At 43.9% G+C, this 13,588-nt stretch overlaps 1 protein-coding gene across 5 annotated transcripts in view; it reads right to left on the reverse strand.

The window, feature by feature from the left end:
* LOC111865121 (ras-associated and pleckstrin homology domains-containing protein 1) overlaps nt 1-13,588 on the reverse strand; it is a 107,649-nt gene that overhangs the window by 14,738 nt on the left and 79,323 nt on the right. For all 5 annotated transcript variants that reach the window (XM_023852868.2, XM_023852871.2, XM_023852872.2 and 2 more), the window contains one exon: nt 823-922. In XM_023852868.2, coding sequence (XP_023708636.1) covers nt 823-922 — 100 coding nt within the window. The remainder of the gene's footprint in view (nt 1-822; nt 923-13,588) is intronic.

Genomic DNA, 13,588 nt, shown 5'->3' on the forward strand with positions numbered 1-13,588 from the left:
GACTTACTCTCTGATCCTGAAGACAGAGGCGGTACATTGCTCCGATACACTTGTATATTCCTATAAGACTACATGTCACTGCATCCCATAAGACAATAATCTTCATCTCATTTTTTTAGGTAAAGTTTGTTACTTTGCAATGAAGGCTTCTCGGGCAGCCAGCCATGACAAGATGCAATGTGTTTGTAATATTTAAAAAACTGTTTTCTTCATTATGAAAGACTGACTTGATTGTTCTGTGTTCATATTCCAAATGGGGTCTTATATGCTGATCAGAAAAAATGTGATGTAAAGTCACCCTTGTGCTTGATTAATTAAGCACCACACCATGTAGACATATGGGGGAATGGAGGTAGAGCTCCACCACTCTTTACCTTAGGACTATGCAGATTACAAAAATAGTAATGCTGCCTAAAATGCAGTCCGTCTGCAAATGAAAACGGTTTTTAAGGAGACTACTGACTTGCAGAAAGACTGATTTATTAACACTTTAAAGCAACAAGTCCATCAAAATAATATGAAATATGAAAATTAATTTCTCTCACAGAGAACACACAACATCCACATTACAAAGACCAATACATTAATGTTTTTTATGGAAATAACTGAGGTTTACTCTGAGAATCACATGAACTGTTTCCTTTCAGTTAAAAATCGTGCTACATTCAGTAATCACTGTGCTTTAGAGGGTTTGTTCAGGATAAGAGACTGAAATGTGTGACTAAAGACAAATCACACACGAACACACTGCCTTATATTTGATGCAGAATTCATAACAATCTGTATTACTAATGGATATAATGACCAATACTCTGTACTCACCCTCCAGATTGGCCATAGAAAAGCGGTAGCTGTCTATGCGTGGTGTGTTGAGATCCGAGGTCAGGGGGCGCAGTGCCCCAGAACTCACATTGTCCAGCCCCTGCAACAACAAAGTAAGTTCATATGTTAAAGACGTGATGTATCTAAATCACTGCCTCTAATAAGGATATATCTGTGCCACAGCAGTCAGTATAAGAAATATGGCACATGAAATGCAAGATCATATTAAGGCAACTGGATTCATGTGGCTGAGGACTAGGTCTAGTGACAGGCATTTCTGAACATTGTAATGTATCTTTAGGATCCATATAACACAGTTTCTTGAATAACTGGGCCATTATTAGCTTCTCAATTACATCTTACATCTAATGTAACAAAATTTGCTTAAATGAAATATCCCCTGTAACATAAAGGTCATATAAAATGACTGGTTTGAGCACACCTGGATACACAGAATGTGATTTTTTGGAGCATGACATTCATCTAAATAATATTTAAAGTTTCACTTCCTATGTCACATAAAACTTAATGAATTTCCATTACAAAGATCAATTTGCTAATGCTGTTCAAGAAGCTACCATTCTTTATGCTGAGAGTCACACAAAGAGCACAAATATGTACACCATGTGGGCAAAATGCAGAGATTTGTGGCACATAATAGTGAACACTGTTCTATAAAGGATTCAGTTTAATTTCAAGAACTTTATTCTAAATTTTTAACTTTTAATCTTTACTACAAGTAGATTAGAGCTGGGACAGGGCAATCGGCATAGTGACTAGCTACTTGCTGGATGACCGAGGGGTCAGAGTTCGAGTCCCAGTAGAATCATGAATTTTCTTTTCTCCACATGTTGCAGACCGACTCTGGGGCCCACCCAGCCTCCTGTCCAATGAATGGGAGCTCTTTTCCTGGGGGTAAAGCGGCAGGGGCGTGAAGCTGACTACTCACCTCCGACTAGTGCCGAGGTCAAAAAAATGTGAATCTATACATCCACTCCCCCATACGTCTTCGTGGTGTAGTGCTTAACTAGTTAAGCACAGGGATAACTTTAGCTTTATACAAGAAGATTATTAAAAGAAAAGTGAAAGTGTAACAACTTGCATCAAGTATTATATTGCATCACAGAACTGAGGAAAACTAAACAGCTGTTACATAGCATAAAACAATAGGATAATCAGGGCATAATGGATTGAAAGGATGTGGAAGGAAGCAGTTATGATCTGATTGATGTACTATCTCATCATTCGCCTGGAAGGACTGAGGAAAATCAGAACACTTCACTCAGTATACGAGACTTGAGGTTCTCATAGAGGTGGTTTGGAAGAAGCCTCAATCTTCAAGTTGATATCCTCCATGGCCCATACTGCTGGTTCTTAGTGATCAGACTACACTGTGTCTTATGCCAGAAGACCACTGCTGACTGCAGTGTTTCATATCTTCAGTTGGAATAATTTACAAAATGGACTGACTCCCCATAAGAAGGACACTTACTGTCACCTTGAAGCATCATGACTACAAGACAACGTATAACAGCCATGAGATCGGCGTAAAATATCAAACCTCACGGCAGAGATGTTAACACCTGTCCTAAGCGTTTCTCACTTCATCTTGGGTACGGCAGAAGGTATTCGTGACAGGCGTTCTTTATCGTGTAGTGACGACACCGTACCGCGGCGGGAGCGGGCAATGACCCCCCTTCACATATATATACACACACACCCCACGTGATCAAACCTACCTTCTGGAGGGATGAGATACGTCCATCGCAGGGGTGAAGATGGAAACACACGGCGTGGAGTGACGTCACTACTAGACTGCGTGAGGGATGCTGAATCCGCGGAGCAAGGATAAATCTCCGCATGCGCACTGCGCCCCAGAAACCCCCCTAAACACGGTCATCATTTGGAACGACAAAACTCAGTCAAGGTGGTTTCCTACTGTGACTCCAGTAGACTGGTTCCCTGATAAAATGGCGTATAGGTGAGCGAAGGGGTAGCTCCACGCATGTTATACATCCTATGCAAAGCATGCGGGAGTGAGAGCGAAATCGTACGCGTTCGTAGGCGTCTTTCTTCTGCGAAGCTACCTATGATTTTCAGTACACTATAGTATTCTTGAGCCACACTAAAATTTTCGGACCAAATTTTGGTCCGTACCGATCAAATGGCGGCTTTCACAACGCCAGTAAAACATAACAATAAAAAGACCTGTTATACCGGTAAATTCAGGGCGTTTCACTTTCACTGAAAGCTGTTGGGCACTTCCGAATTTTTGGCCATTCTGGCTGAAGTCCGCTTTACTTGGCGCTACAAATCGGGCGAACTTGGGCTCAATAAACCGAAGAGAATGCCGTTCGAAATCTGCTCATTATTTATGGGGCAGCGGAGTCGGTACAGCGATGGGCTATGGGCTGAACGGCCAGGGTTCAATTCCTGGTAGGGGCAGGGATTGTTCTCTTCCCCAGTGTGCCTACCGCCTGTAGGGCCCACGTAGCCTCCTACGGTCGAGGCACTACACTACAAGCCGGAAGGTCGCGAGTTCGAGTCCCGATAAGGTGGATTATTCAATTGACCTAATGCTTCCAGCAGCACTATGGTCCTGGGGTCGACTCAGCCTCTAACATAAATGAGTACCAGGAATCTTGCTGGGAGTAAAGGGCGACCGGTACGTAAGGCTGACAACCTTACCGCCATCTGTGAGCCGATTGTCTAGAAAACGGGGGACCCTCAACGTCTCACAACCCTATGGTCCTGCACTGCCTGTTACAGGGATAGCTTTACCTTAATGGAATATACCCTTTCTTATCTTGTAATTCCTACCTTATATGAAGCCCCAATTATCATCATGTTTTCTATTAAAGAGGTGGATGAGGCTCATCGTACAGGAAACATACATAACACAGAATGCTGATCTTATGAGGGTCTATTTTAGACATTTTTTTAGATGTTACGATATATAACAGAACACAAGGGAACATCATTTCTGACTCTCTGGAGTGTGATGTCTTTACTGTGATTAGCTTTGAAACATTAGATTTGTATCTACGACAAATTAGCATCAAGGTCAATTAGGCATGCAGAACAGCAAGGAGCGCATTAGAAGCATACGGTACACACACACCACTAAGCTGTTCAGCCTTGTTAACCTTGTCACTACACTGAGGCCACGGAAAGAGGCCCCACGGATAGACCCCCTTCATATCTCGATAAGTTACGCTCCTTCGCTTCGTCTCGCTTCACGTGTTTGCCATCTTCAGTTTCCACAACAATCTGTCCTCGACACTGTTTTTCTTTGTCACCTGAATACCCTTTTCACCGTCCTTACCAGCGAAATTTTATTTTCCAAAAAAATAAACGGAAGCTTATGAGATCACCTTGCTGTCTGTGTGTTATCAAAGGGAAGCAGTCGATGATTACTTCTTTCCAAAATTTCCTGTTAGTCTACTTTCTTTACATTAAAACAATACAAGGATGCTTATGTGATCACCTTGATGTCTGCATGTCTGTGTAAGCCCCCTAATTCCTGTTTATAGAACTTCGTGGCGGACCGCAGAGAGATCATCGTTTTCAACAGTTAGACACGTCATTTTCTATGCGGTCCGTGCGATATCTAAGGCAAGTACGTGATCAGTTCTTCCCGTAACTTCTTCTTTAAACTTCAAATTCTTCGGTCACTGTCAGCGCACTTCTACGTACTCTCCAGTCAGCCATCCAGCCGTTCTGTTCAGAGGACCACTGACAGTCATCTACTATCACCAGCGGCTGGTTGACATAGGCCACAGGGGGATGGAGAGGAATACAAGAGTAGGCAGAAACAAGGAAGCTTCATACACCGGCATCCGTGGCCTCAGTACAGCTGGAGATGCACGTGATCCAACTCACTGTTTCCACACGAACGCTCGACCCAACCACGTTCCTTCCACCACTTTACCCTATGTTGGCTTCAGTGTCTCATCTAAATGAAACGGTCTTATTTCTTTAGGGTAATGCCTAATGTCTGTTGCGAAGCGGTTCCTTTGTTAGGTTTAGTCACCAGACAAGGTGCTTTGAGTTAGCTGTCGAATGTTTTTGTCTGATCTACTGACGTAGCGACTTTCCCGGGTAGACGGGCGCAACTTCGAGCTTGCCACCTCCACACCACGTATGTGATTACATCCCAACCCTTGTAACATGTATATCATATCATCATACTTAATGCCAATCCCGCCAAAAACACGTCACAAGCACTCAGACACGGCTTATCAGTAATTTAAATTGCAAAAGCATTTTAAATTTTATTTTTCGGAATTAAAAATCTTAGTGACTGTGATTTTCGTATTGCCTGATAATAAAATCCTGAAGTTAACGCACCGTTACTGAACGCTGTCTTAAACCAGTTCCATCTTCTTCCAATCTTATCACCCTATTGCCATCTTACTGTCGTTTTACATCTCCTGTCTAATCCATGAGGCCGACATTTTCTAAACTTCTGTATAAATTCCTTGCCTCTTACCTCCTAGCATCATTTCGGGTCCATTGCAACTTCCCTGATGTATTTACCCCTCGTCGCTTGTGGATTCACATGTTTGTAAATTTCTTTAATGAGACGTAATAGGGAATGAGGCAGCCCGGTTTCAGTGCATTCCTAAGCGAAATGCCACGTCGGTATGGTATCTGGGGTATCGCCCACTCAACGAATCCTTGTCCTCACCGTGGAGACGTTCAGTCTGAACATGACGGAAGCTCGGACGCTACCGCACACGTGACGCTTTAGTTAATATCCATGGCGACACAGAACTATTTGACATTACACACCTAAAATAGCGAAGTAACGTAGTTTACCTGCTGTTGTGTATGCAAGTGAAAATTGGTCTCTGGCTCTTAGGCAAGAAAATACGCCTTGAGAGGTAGATCTCTTGTTATCACGGAGTTGGACATGAAGACTACCGTCTTCTTGGTTGGACGCCTGATGTGAACAGGCAGCAAGTTCTTCCAAATGCTGGCGCCTTTCCACCGGACTATACGGCGCCACATCCCAGACGACAATAATTTTCATAGATGGTGGGTGTTTGAGAACAGGATGCTGAGGAGAATATTTGGACCTGAGAGAGGGAGTAACAGGAGGACGCATACATCACCATAAAGAACTCCATAATTTATTCCTCACTGAGGAGTCGATCAAAGGATGTTTTCGGTTTATGGCACATTGCTGCTAGCCTTCGCCAGCAGAGGCATTCTTGACTCCGGGGCCTGCGGCCATATTTTTCTCTCACGACTCTGACCGAGTAGTGAGACTTGGAAGACTTGGACATGATTCATCTGGCTCAGGACAGAATGAAATGGTGGGGGTTCTATAAAATTCCTTGAGCAGGTGAGTAACTAACAACTTCTCAAGGAAGACCAACCCTCTGCTATGGGGTTAGTCATCTGTAGATGGTTCCAGATTCTCATGGCAGTAGCTGAATATTACTGCCTTCTGGGTTGTCACTCCACCTGAACATGGAGGCAGTAGGACCCTTCGAAACGCTGGTAAATATCAGTCTACTAGGCGTCACATCCTTGAAGACAATAAGCTTTGTAGTCACGTATATGTTTATACTGAGTCTGGACAGCAGAAGTGAACAGTTAATCGAAATATCCTGATATGTTAAAACAGCCATGAGGCCGCCAGTAACTGTCCCATTCTCGCGTGTTGCTTTGCGTATGCCGCCATCCTGTTTAGTTGGTGCCCGTCTGTAGGAGGCGGCCCCAGCTGGATCGATCGGACCCATCTCCCCCCCCAACCCCCAGCCCGTCGCCAACAGATCGATAATGCAGAGCTCTACTCTCCAACCGACCGACGTCTCGGAAAAGTTTTCTGGATCCCTGATACAACTTTCTGTTCTCAGATGCATGGATTCCATGTCTGATGGGTTTATATGCGTTCCCTGTCCGATAGAAAGAGACCACTTTGGCCATTAGGGAGATTGTGTGAAGTGAATCTTGGGGAAAATGTGAACTGACTTGATCGGGTCATATAGTTATGTTGAAGATAACTGCCCTCGCTCTTCTGTCGATATTATAATTTAAACAAGACAAGTGTACTCATATATGCATTTGAAATGTACTGGTCAATTTTAGGAAGCACAGTTCAATTTTCGCCAAGGATAGAAGAGAAATGCAATATAACAAAAGTTTTAGTCCATCATTCCAAGGCGATGCATTATGGGAAGCAGTAAAAGGTAAAACTGCCCCTGCGCTTAACTAATTGAGCATTATGCCGTGAAGATGTATGGGGGAGTGGATGTATAGATCCACGTTTTCTTAACCTCGGCAGCAGTTGGAGATGAGTTGTCAGCTTCACGTCCCGGTCTCTTTAACCCCGTGGAAAGAGCCCCCGGTACCCATTGGATAGGAGGCAGGGTGGGCCTTAGAGCCGGTCTGGACAACATGGAGAAGTGAAAATTCTTGTCTCCACCGGGACTCGAACTCCGTCTAGCCCGTAGCCTGTCGCCATACAATCCTAAATTGGCATTCCGTAGATTCCATTATTAGAAGTAAACAATTTAGGTTTCTAGACAAGAATGTTGACCATTCCCACTGCGTGAAGCCAGATTTGTACCAAAAGTTACGCACCAATAAGAACTTACGGCAGGCCAGCGGGCCTAATGTGATGTCTACTGCTGTTCATATGCACACGATTCACCAGTTTCTCACAAACACAACGAGAAGCTGCCTAGTAGCTCTGTCATCTCTGTCCGCATGTAATGCCTTTCAGAACCGGTGAAACGAAACATAGTAGTTTTACTAAAATCTCTTGACACATTCTAATTTTGGTTTAAATTGGACAAAAATAACGGACATTTTCAAGAATATCTGCCTCGGCTTCTGCGTCTGTCTTGAACTAAATATTTATTGGAGCGAATAGTGACGCAGAGAAATAAACACGTATGCAGGCGTGGATCTATATATCCACTCCCCCCATACGCCTTCATGGATCAACTTCACGCTATGTCCAGCAACTGCTTTCTGAAAATTTTAACTTCTCGAGATAATGAAATACTGACTGAACGCGCCAGAGTTGTTGCGCCACGTGTACATTTCCAAACTTCTTAAAATAACCTGAAACTGTCAGAAAAAAATACGTATAGCTATCTTCTGCGTGAGATGAGATGCCCACCGTCATGATGTCTTGTAGTCTGTTGGAGTTACTAATCTTTCGGAGGAACCTGCAGATGGAGGCAACATGTTCCTCCGAAACTTTTCTTAACTATCCACCAAGGTGTCATATTCCAGGAACCTTGCTGTCAATACATTACTCCCCTTCTTCCAAAACTCAGATTTGAGGTTTTGATGGCAGTCAAGAGTCATTTTCTGGTTTACTAGTGTATACCACCGTATAGTCTGGTAGATCGATATGTTTCCGAGGAACATACTGACCCCCCCCCCTTCTGGGCAGATGTGTCCGTCCTCTCCCGNGATTTGAGGTTTTGATGGCAGTGAAGAGTCATTTTCTGGTTTACTAGTGTATACCACCGTATAGTCTGGTAGATCGATATGTTTCCGAGGAACACCTTCTGGGCAGAAGTGTCAACTGATGTGTCCGTCATCTTTTCCGGCGGATCAAGAAACAATAAATGTACAATTTATCATAACACTAACGGCAACTTGAGGCTTTTACTGTAAAGACTGCCCCTATCAGATCTGCAGGTTGTACGCTCGTGTATTTCCGGTTTCTTTTTGTATAGCCGCATCATATGGCAAGTGGAAGCGACGATCCTTGTTCCCTTATTGCATCAGTTCTCCTTTCAGATTCATACAACGCAAAGTGTCATTCACCTTTCTGACCTTTCGTATCCTTGACCTCGCAGGCCGTAATGACCCGGGCCATACCCCAACTGCGACGTCGCGACGCAACCCCCAGGGCTTCAAGGGCGCCGCCGCCTCCCCTCGTCTCGTTGCCGGAATCAAACTCGTTCAGTGACCCTAGTCCCGAAGACTGAGCTCGAACCGGCAACAGGAACCACGAATCTCACAATCCTCAGCATTTTCCTGCTTTTCTACAAGACCACTGTACAATATACATTTAATTAGTTATGAATGGTGATCCCGGTTGCGAATCGGAAATTCACGGTCTTTGTATTAGGCATTTCCAGCTCCTTCATTTCACTCTTCCCTTCTTTACCTTTTCCAGCAGTCTGTTTCAACACGTATTTTATCTGGGTATCTCAATCAGTGCAACTACTGCGCAATGGAAAAGACCGGGATTTGATTCCCAGGAGGGAAGCCTCCCAGCCGAACGTTAGCGGAGACTTTCCCAGAAGGTACAGTCTACAGGCTGGACAGGGATTCGAATCCTGGTAGATATAGGGATTTCTATTTTCGCCACTGTGTCCACTGGCCTCTGGGGCCCGTCCGACTTCTATCCAGTGAATTCTGAGGACTCATTCCCAGACGGCAAAGCGGCAGAGGCGTGAAGTAGACCACACATCTCCATCTATTGCCGAGATTATGAATACGTGGAGCTATAACTCCATTTCTCTATTCGTCATGGCATAGCGCTTAGATAAACACAGGGACAGCTTAATTTTTCCACATATTCTGTCCGTCGTCAGGCTAAATTCCTCCCAATTTATGACATATTTTCTTACTATATAAATTTCATTAAGTCTTGGTCGGAACAAAGTTATAATCCAGATTCCATTTTAGACAGCTGTAGGAGGTAAAGAACCCGCTTTACACGTGGAAATGAAGAAGCCACATGCCTCTGTCTAGTAACTGTAAGTTAGGAAGCTATGAACAGCGTAAATTTCTGGCGTATTCGCTCAATCTTGTTTCGAAACCCGCAAGACCCTGCAAAATCTGTACAGGACATAAAGTGCGTGTTTCAGTTATCTGTGCAACTTTCGCTCGAAAGAGTTTCCACTCAAAACAAATATTTAGCGAGTTACACTCAAAACGCCCCTAATCCTTCCAGCCCTGGCCCTGGAGTCGACTCAACCTCAAACAGAAATGAGCACCAGGAATTAATTAAATAATTTTCCTGGGGAGTAAAGCGCGGCCGGCGCGTAAGGCTGACAACCTTACCGCCATCTCTGAGCCGATTGTCTAGATAATGTGGGACTCTCAACGTCTCACAACCCTATGGGCCTTCACGGCCTGTTACAGGAACAGCTTTACTTCACTCAAGATGCGAGTAGAGACACGTGTAGGTCTTCATGCGAAGTGTCTGTTATTTTTGCCCATGTTTAACCAAAACTGGAAAATTCATCCTGTGGCTCTCGAGTTGTTAGGACGCGCAGAAACGGACGGACAGAGACCTGGAGAAGCGGATAGGGAAATGTCTGCAACAATTTGTACGAAACTGAGAAAAAAGTGGCAGAATTTCAACAGTGGAAGGGACCTGATAGAATAGCACGCAGAAAGTGAACACTTCATGCAAATCTCTTCCGCTTTGTAGAGGTCATCAAATCCCGGGAATGCCGTGATATTTTTCAGAGTACAGTACGTCCCAAAGTTAATAATTTCTTAGACGGAGTGTACAGACAAATTTAACACAATGTCAACGATGGAGCTAGCGAGGGGTTGTTTCTCGCTGACAACAGGGGCAACAAAACGAGGGGTGGCAATTAAGGGTGGATGTTACAATGGTGAAAGTTGTTCCCGAAATATCCTCGGCGAACAGCAAGCCAAGCCACGCCATCTGTACACTCCGACAAACTATGCACTTTACGAGAGGGCTGAATTTCTTATGCCGGTGACTACAGAGGCAGTACACAGCATTTCCGAGATACGCCTGAGGATGGAGACAGAAGGTAGCTACGAAGCACTGGCACCTATATATCAGAGAAACGGAGTCACATCCAAGAAGACTATATTCTTCACATTAAACGACGTGAAAACCCCAGTTCTCACATCTGCAGATATAAATCCCACCGCACCAACTGTCTTTGTTTTCCTGGGCGTCAGCTGTAGAAAATGGTGAATATTTCTCGTGATATTTTAGACGGATTTTGCTTCAACAAACAGTGCATGTTTTAGGATTCGTCCAGAACGAATACTGAAAGACGTTAATGTTGCACACATCTCAAAGTTCGCAGGGCCGCCATGTTGAAGGTATAGCTTCAAGAAAAAAAATGTAAGGATAACTTCAAACGAAGTTAACATTTTTCATATCGATTTTTGCTTAAGATAAAAAAACACGAATGCAATTTCATTTGATAACTCCTACTTTCCGTTATTGAAGATAAGAAACCCATAAATAATAGGTTATTTGCCTACGCAGCGTATTTACGGGTTAAGTATCATTCTCAGAATAAACAGTAATCATTTGCCTAAACAGCATTTGCCTGTCTGTTTTGTAATGGAGACATAGCATGTTTTCTGTGAAGCGGGAAATTAATAATTAAAATATTATTTAGATAGAGGGTTAAGTGACATTACTGAACAAGAGGAGCAGTATTCTTTTCATGAGATATGTTGCTTCTATCAATGAAAGAGGCAAACATCCTACACTGTTTCATGAGAATAGGCCAGTTTGTTCATGAATTACATGGGACACACACATTAACAGACAATATGGGTAGTCCTACAAAGACACTCTTCTTTTTTTTTTCGGAACCGACTTTATTAAAAGGAACGTTAAGTATGCTGGGTGGAAGTGACAGGCGTGTGTGCTGTGCCCACACTGCTTGATACCAACCACTCCATCTCCACTTCATGTGGACTAATATCTCCTTCAAAACAGCTGAGCGTAAAACTGTATCAAGAACATGGCTGATCCAGAGTGACTCAAAAATGGGTTACTACAGATCTAATAAGTACACCACCCATCACGAACGCAGCTTGTTGTGATGCTCTTCCGTTCCACACTGGTAACTATATGTACCACAGAGTGTATATGACTGTCAAATAAACGGCGATTATTTCTCCAAAACAGCTTCAACCAGCGGATTTAGTAACAAAGACGAGGTGTTTTCTGTGCAGTACGAATGAATTTTTAAAACACGCTCCGTCTCTATTAGAAAGACTATCCGGTTAACGTTTATGGAAATAATCACTGTTTAATGCGAAAATCTTACGGAATACGTACCGTAAATAGGAGTTTCTTAACGTTAAAGTAGGCGGTATATACAGACACCATTCTTTAAAATGTTTAGCTTAACTACCGTAACAAGTGCATCTAGTTCCTCCTAAGTAATATCACCTCCATGATTAAAGCACTACTCTTAAGTCCGGATATTTTCCACTCACTTTGTCAGCTCTTATACATAACGTCTAAAATTTTTTAGGTTTTCATGAAAATGAAAGTTTTCAAGTTAACAAGTTTTGTGCGACGCGGTGTTGCATGTAAGACTGTGAATAATAGAAGCTAAATGACAATAAAAGTCTTCTGGGTCCTCATAGTGTAGTGGTACGTGATATCCGTTTCGGAAGAACATACTGCCTCCACCTTCAGGGCAGAACCACTTTTACCCTTCCCCTTGTGTTCTTCTGGGTTATGACACTGCGTAGTCTGGGGTGTGGTTACCAATGCTTCGGACGAACACAATGCCTCCATCTTTATAATTAAGGTTTACATTGGACCCCACATATCAGTGTACACGGCGTCACAAACCGTAAGACTACACCACGAAACTGACCTCTGATTACAGAACATTGCTGTCACATATAGTTTAGGATTTCAGACAGGATTCTGGGTAGGGTACCGCCTCTCAAACTCGGAACACTATACCATGCCCTCGTCCTCTTCGTCCTCGTCATCGGTGGCTGCCAGGACGGCGATGTCACTGCCACAACTGTCCTCCCGGATCACTGTGGTGGGCTCGGAGGCTCTCCGCAGCCACGACATAGTTGTGATCTAGCAAGAGCGGCACATGTCACTTCCGGCATACACTCGCGCGCCCGCCCGCTCACACGCTCCTCTCACGCGGGAGTTCTGGTCAGAACTGAACGGGATGCTGCTCTCCCTTAGCGCAGGTCGGCTGCAAGGCGCACGCCCGCTCAAATCGTCTTAAATTTGCTCCAATCGGGTGGGGGCCCGGGTTTGTTTATTTATTTATACGTAGCCCTATGTCTAGCGTAGTACCTTCTGGGATGTGACGCCGTGTAGTTTCGGAAGAACGTGCTGCATCCATATTGAGGATGGAAGAGTAAGTCTCATTGCTTGTTTTTATACTAGGACCGGGTTCAAGGCTCACTATGAGAAGTGTTTGCCAAAACGTGCTTAAAACTGAATTTTGGTCTAAACTGGAACGAATACAATTTAATATTAACAGGCGGTTAAATATAGAATGATATGGACGAGACACAAGGAAATTATAAATAAATAAATACCGAATTTCATGAGTCTTAAGGTTTTATTCTTCTAACATGAAGGTAAACGTAACAGGTTAGGACGTCATGTGCTCAGCGCAAAGTATCCCCACGCCCGTTAATCTCGGTTTTCTAGACCGGAGCCGCCACTTCCTTGAAATTGCTCCTCAATTATCCTCACGAGGCTGAGTGGACCTCGTTCCAGACCCACTACTTCTCAGAAAATCTGGTAGCGCCGGGAATCGAACCCGGGAACTCTGCCCACTAGACCACAGAGGCAGTCCATAAGACCGGAACAGGGTAAAAAAAAAATCTGTTCAGAAAACCTTATAGGATAACTGGGGAAACTCAGGCATAAATGATAGGACAAAACAGATCTTACAAGGCGTGAGGATAAAGGTGAAGTTCTCTCTGAGCCTAACTAATTAAGCACAACGCCATAAAGACGCGCGGGGGAGGTACAGCTCCAGCATTCTGAAACCCAGCAACAGAT

This window comes from Cryptotermes secundus, unplaced genomic scaffold (assembly GCF_002891405.2).
Source record: "Cryptotermes secundus unplaced genomic scaffold, Csec_1.0 scaffold2, whole genome shotgun sequence".
Classification (NCBI taxonomy): domain Eukaryota; kingdom Metazoa; phylum Arthropoda; class Insecta; order Blattodea; family Kalotermitidae; genus Cryptotermes; species Cryptotermes secundus.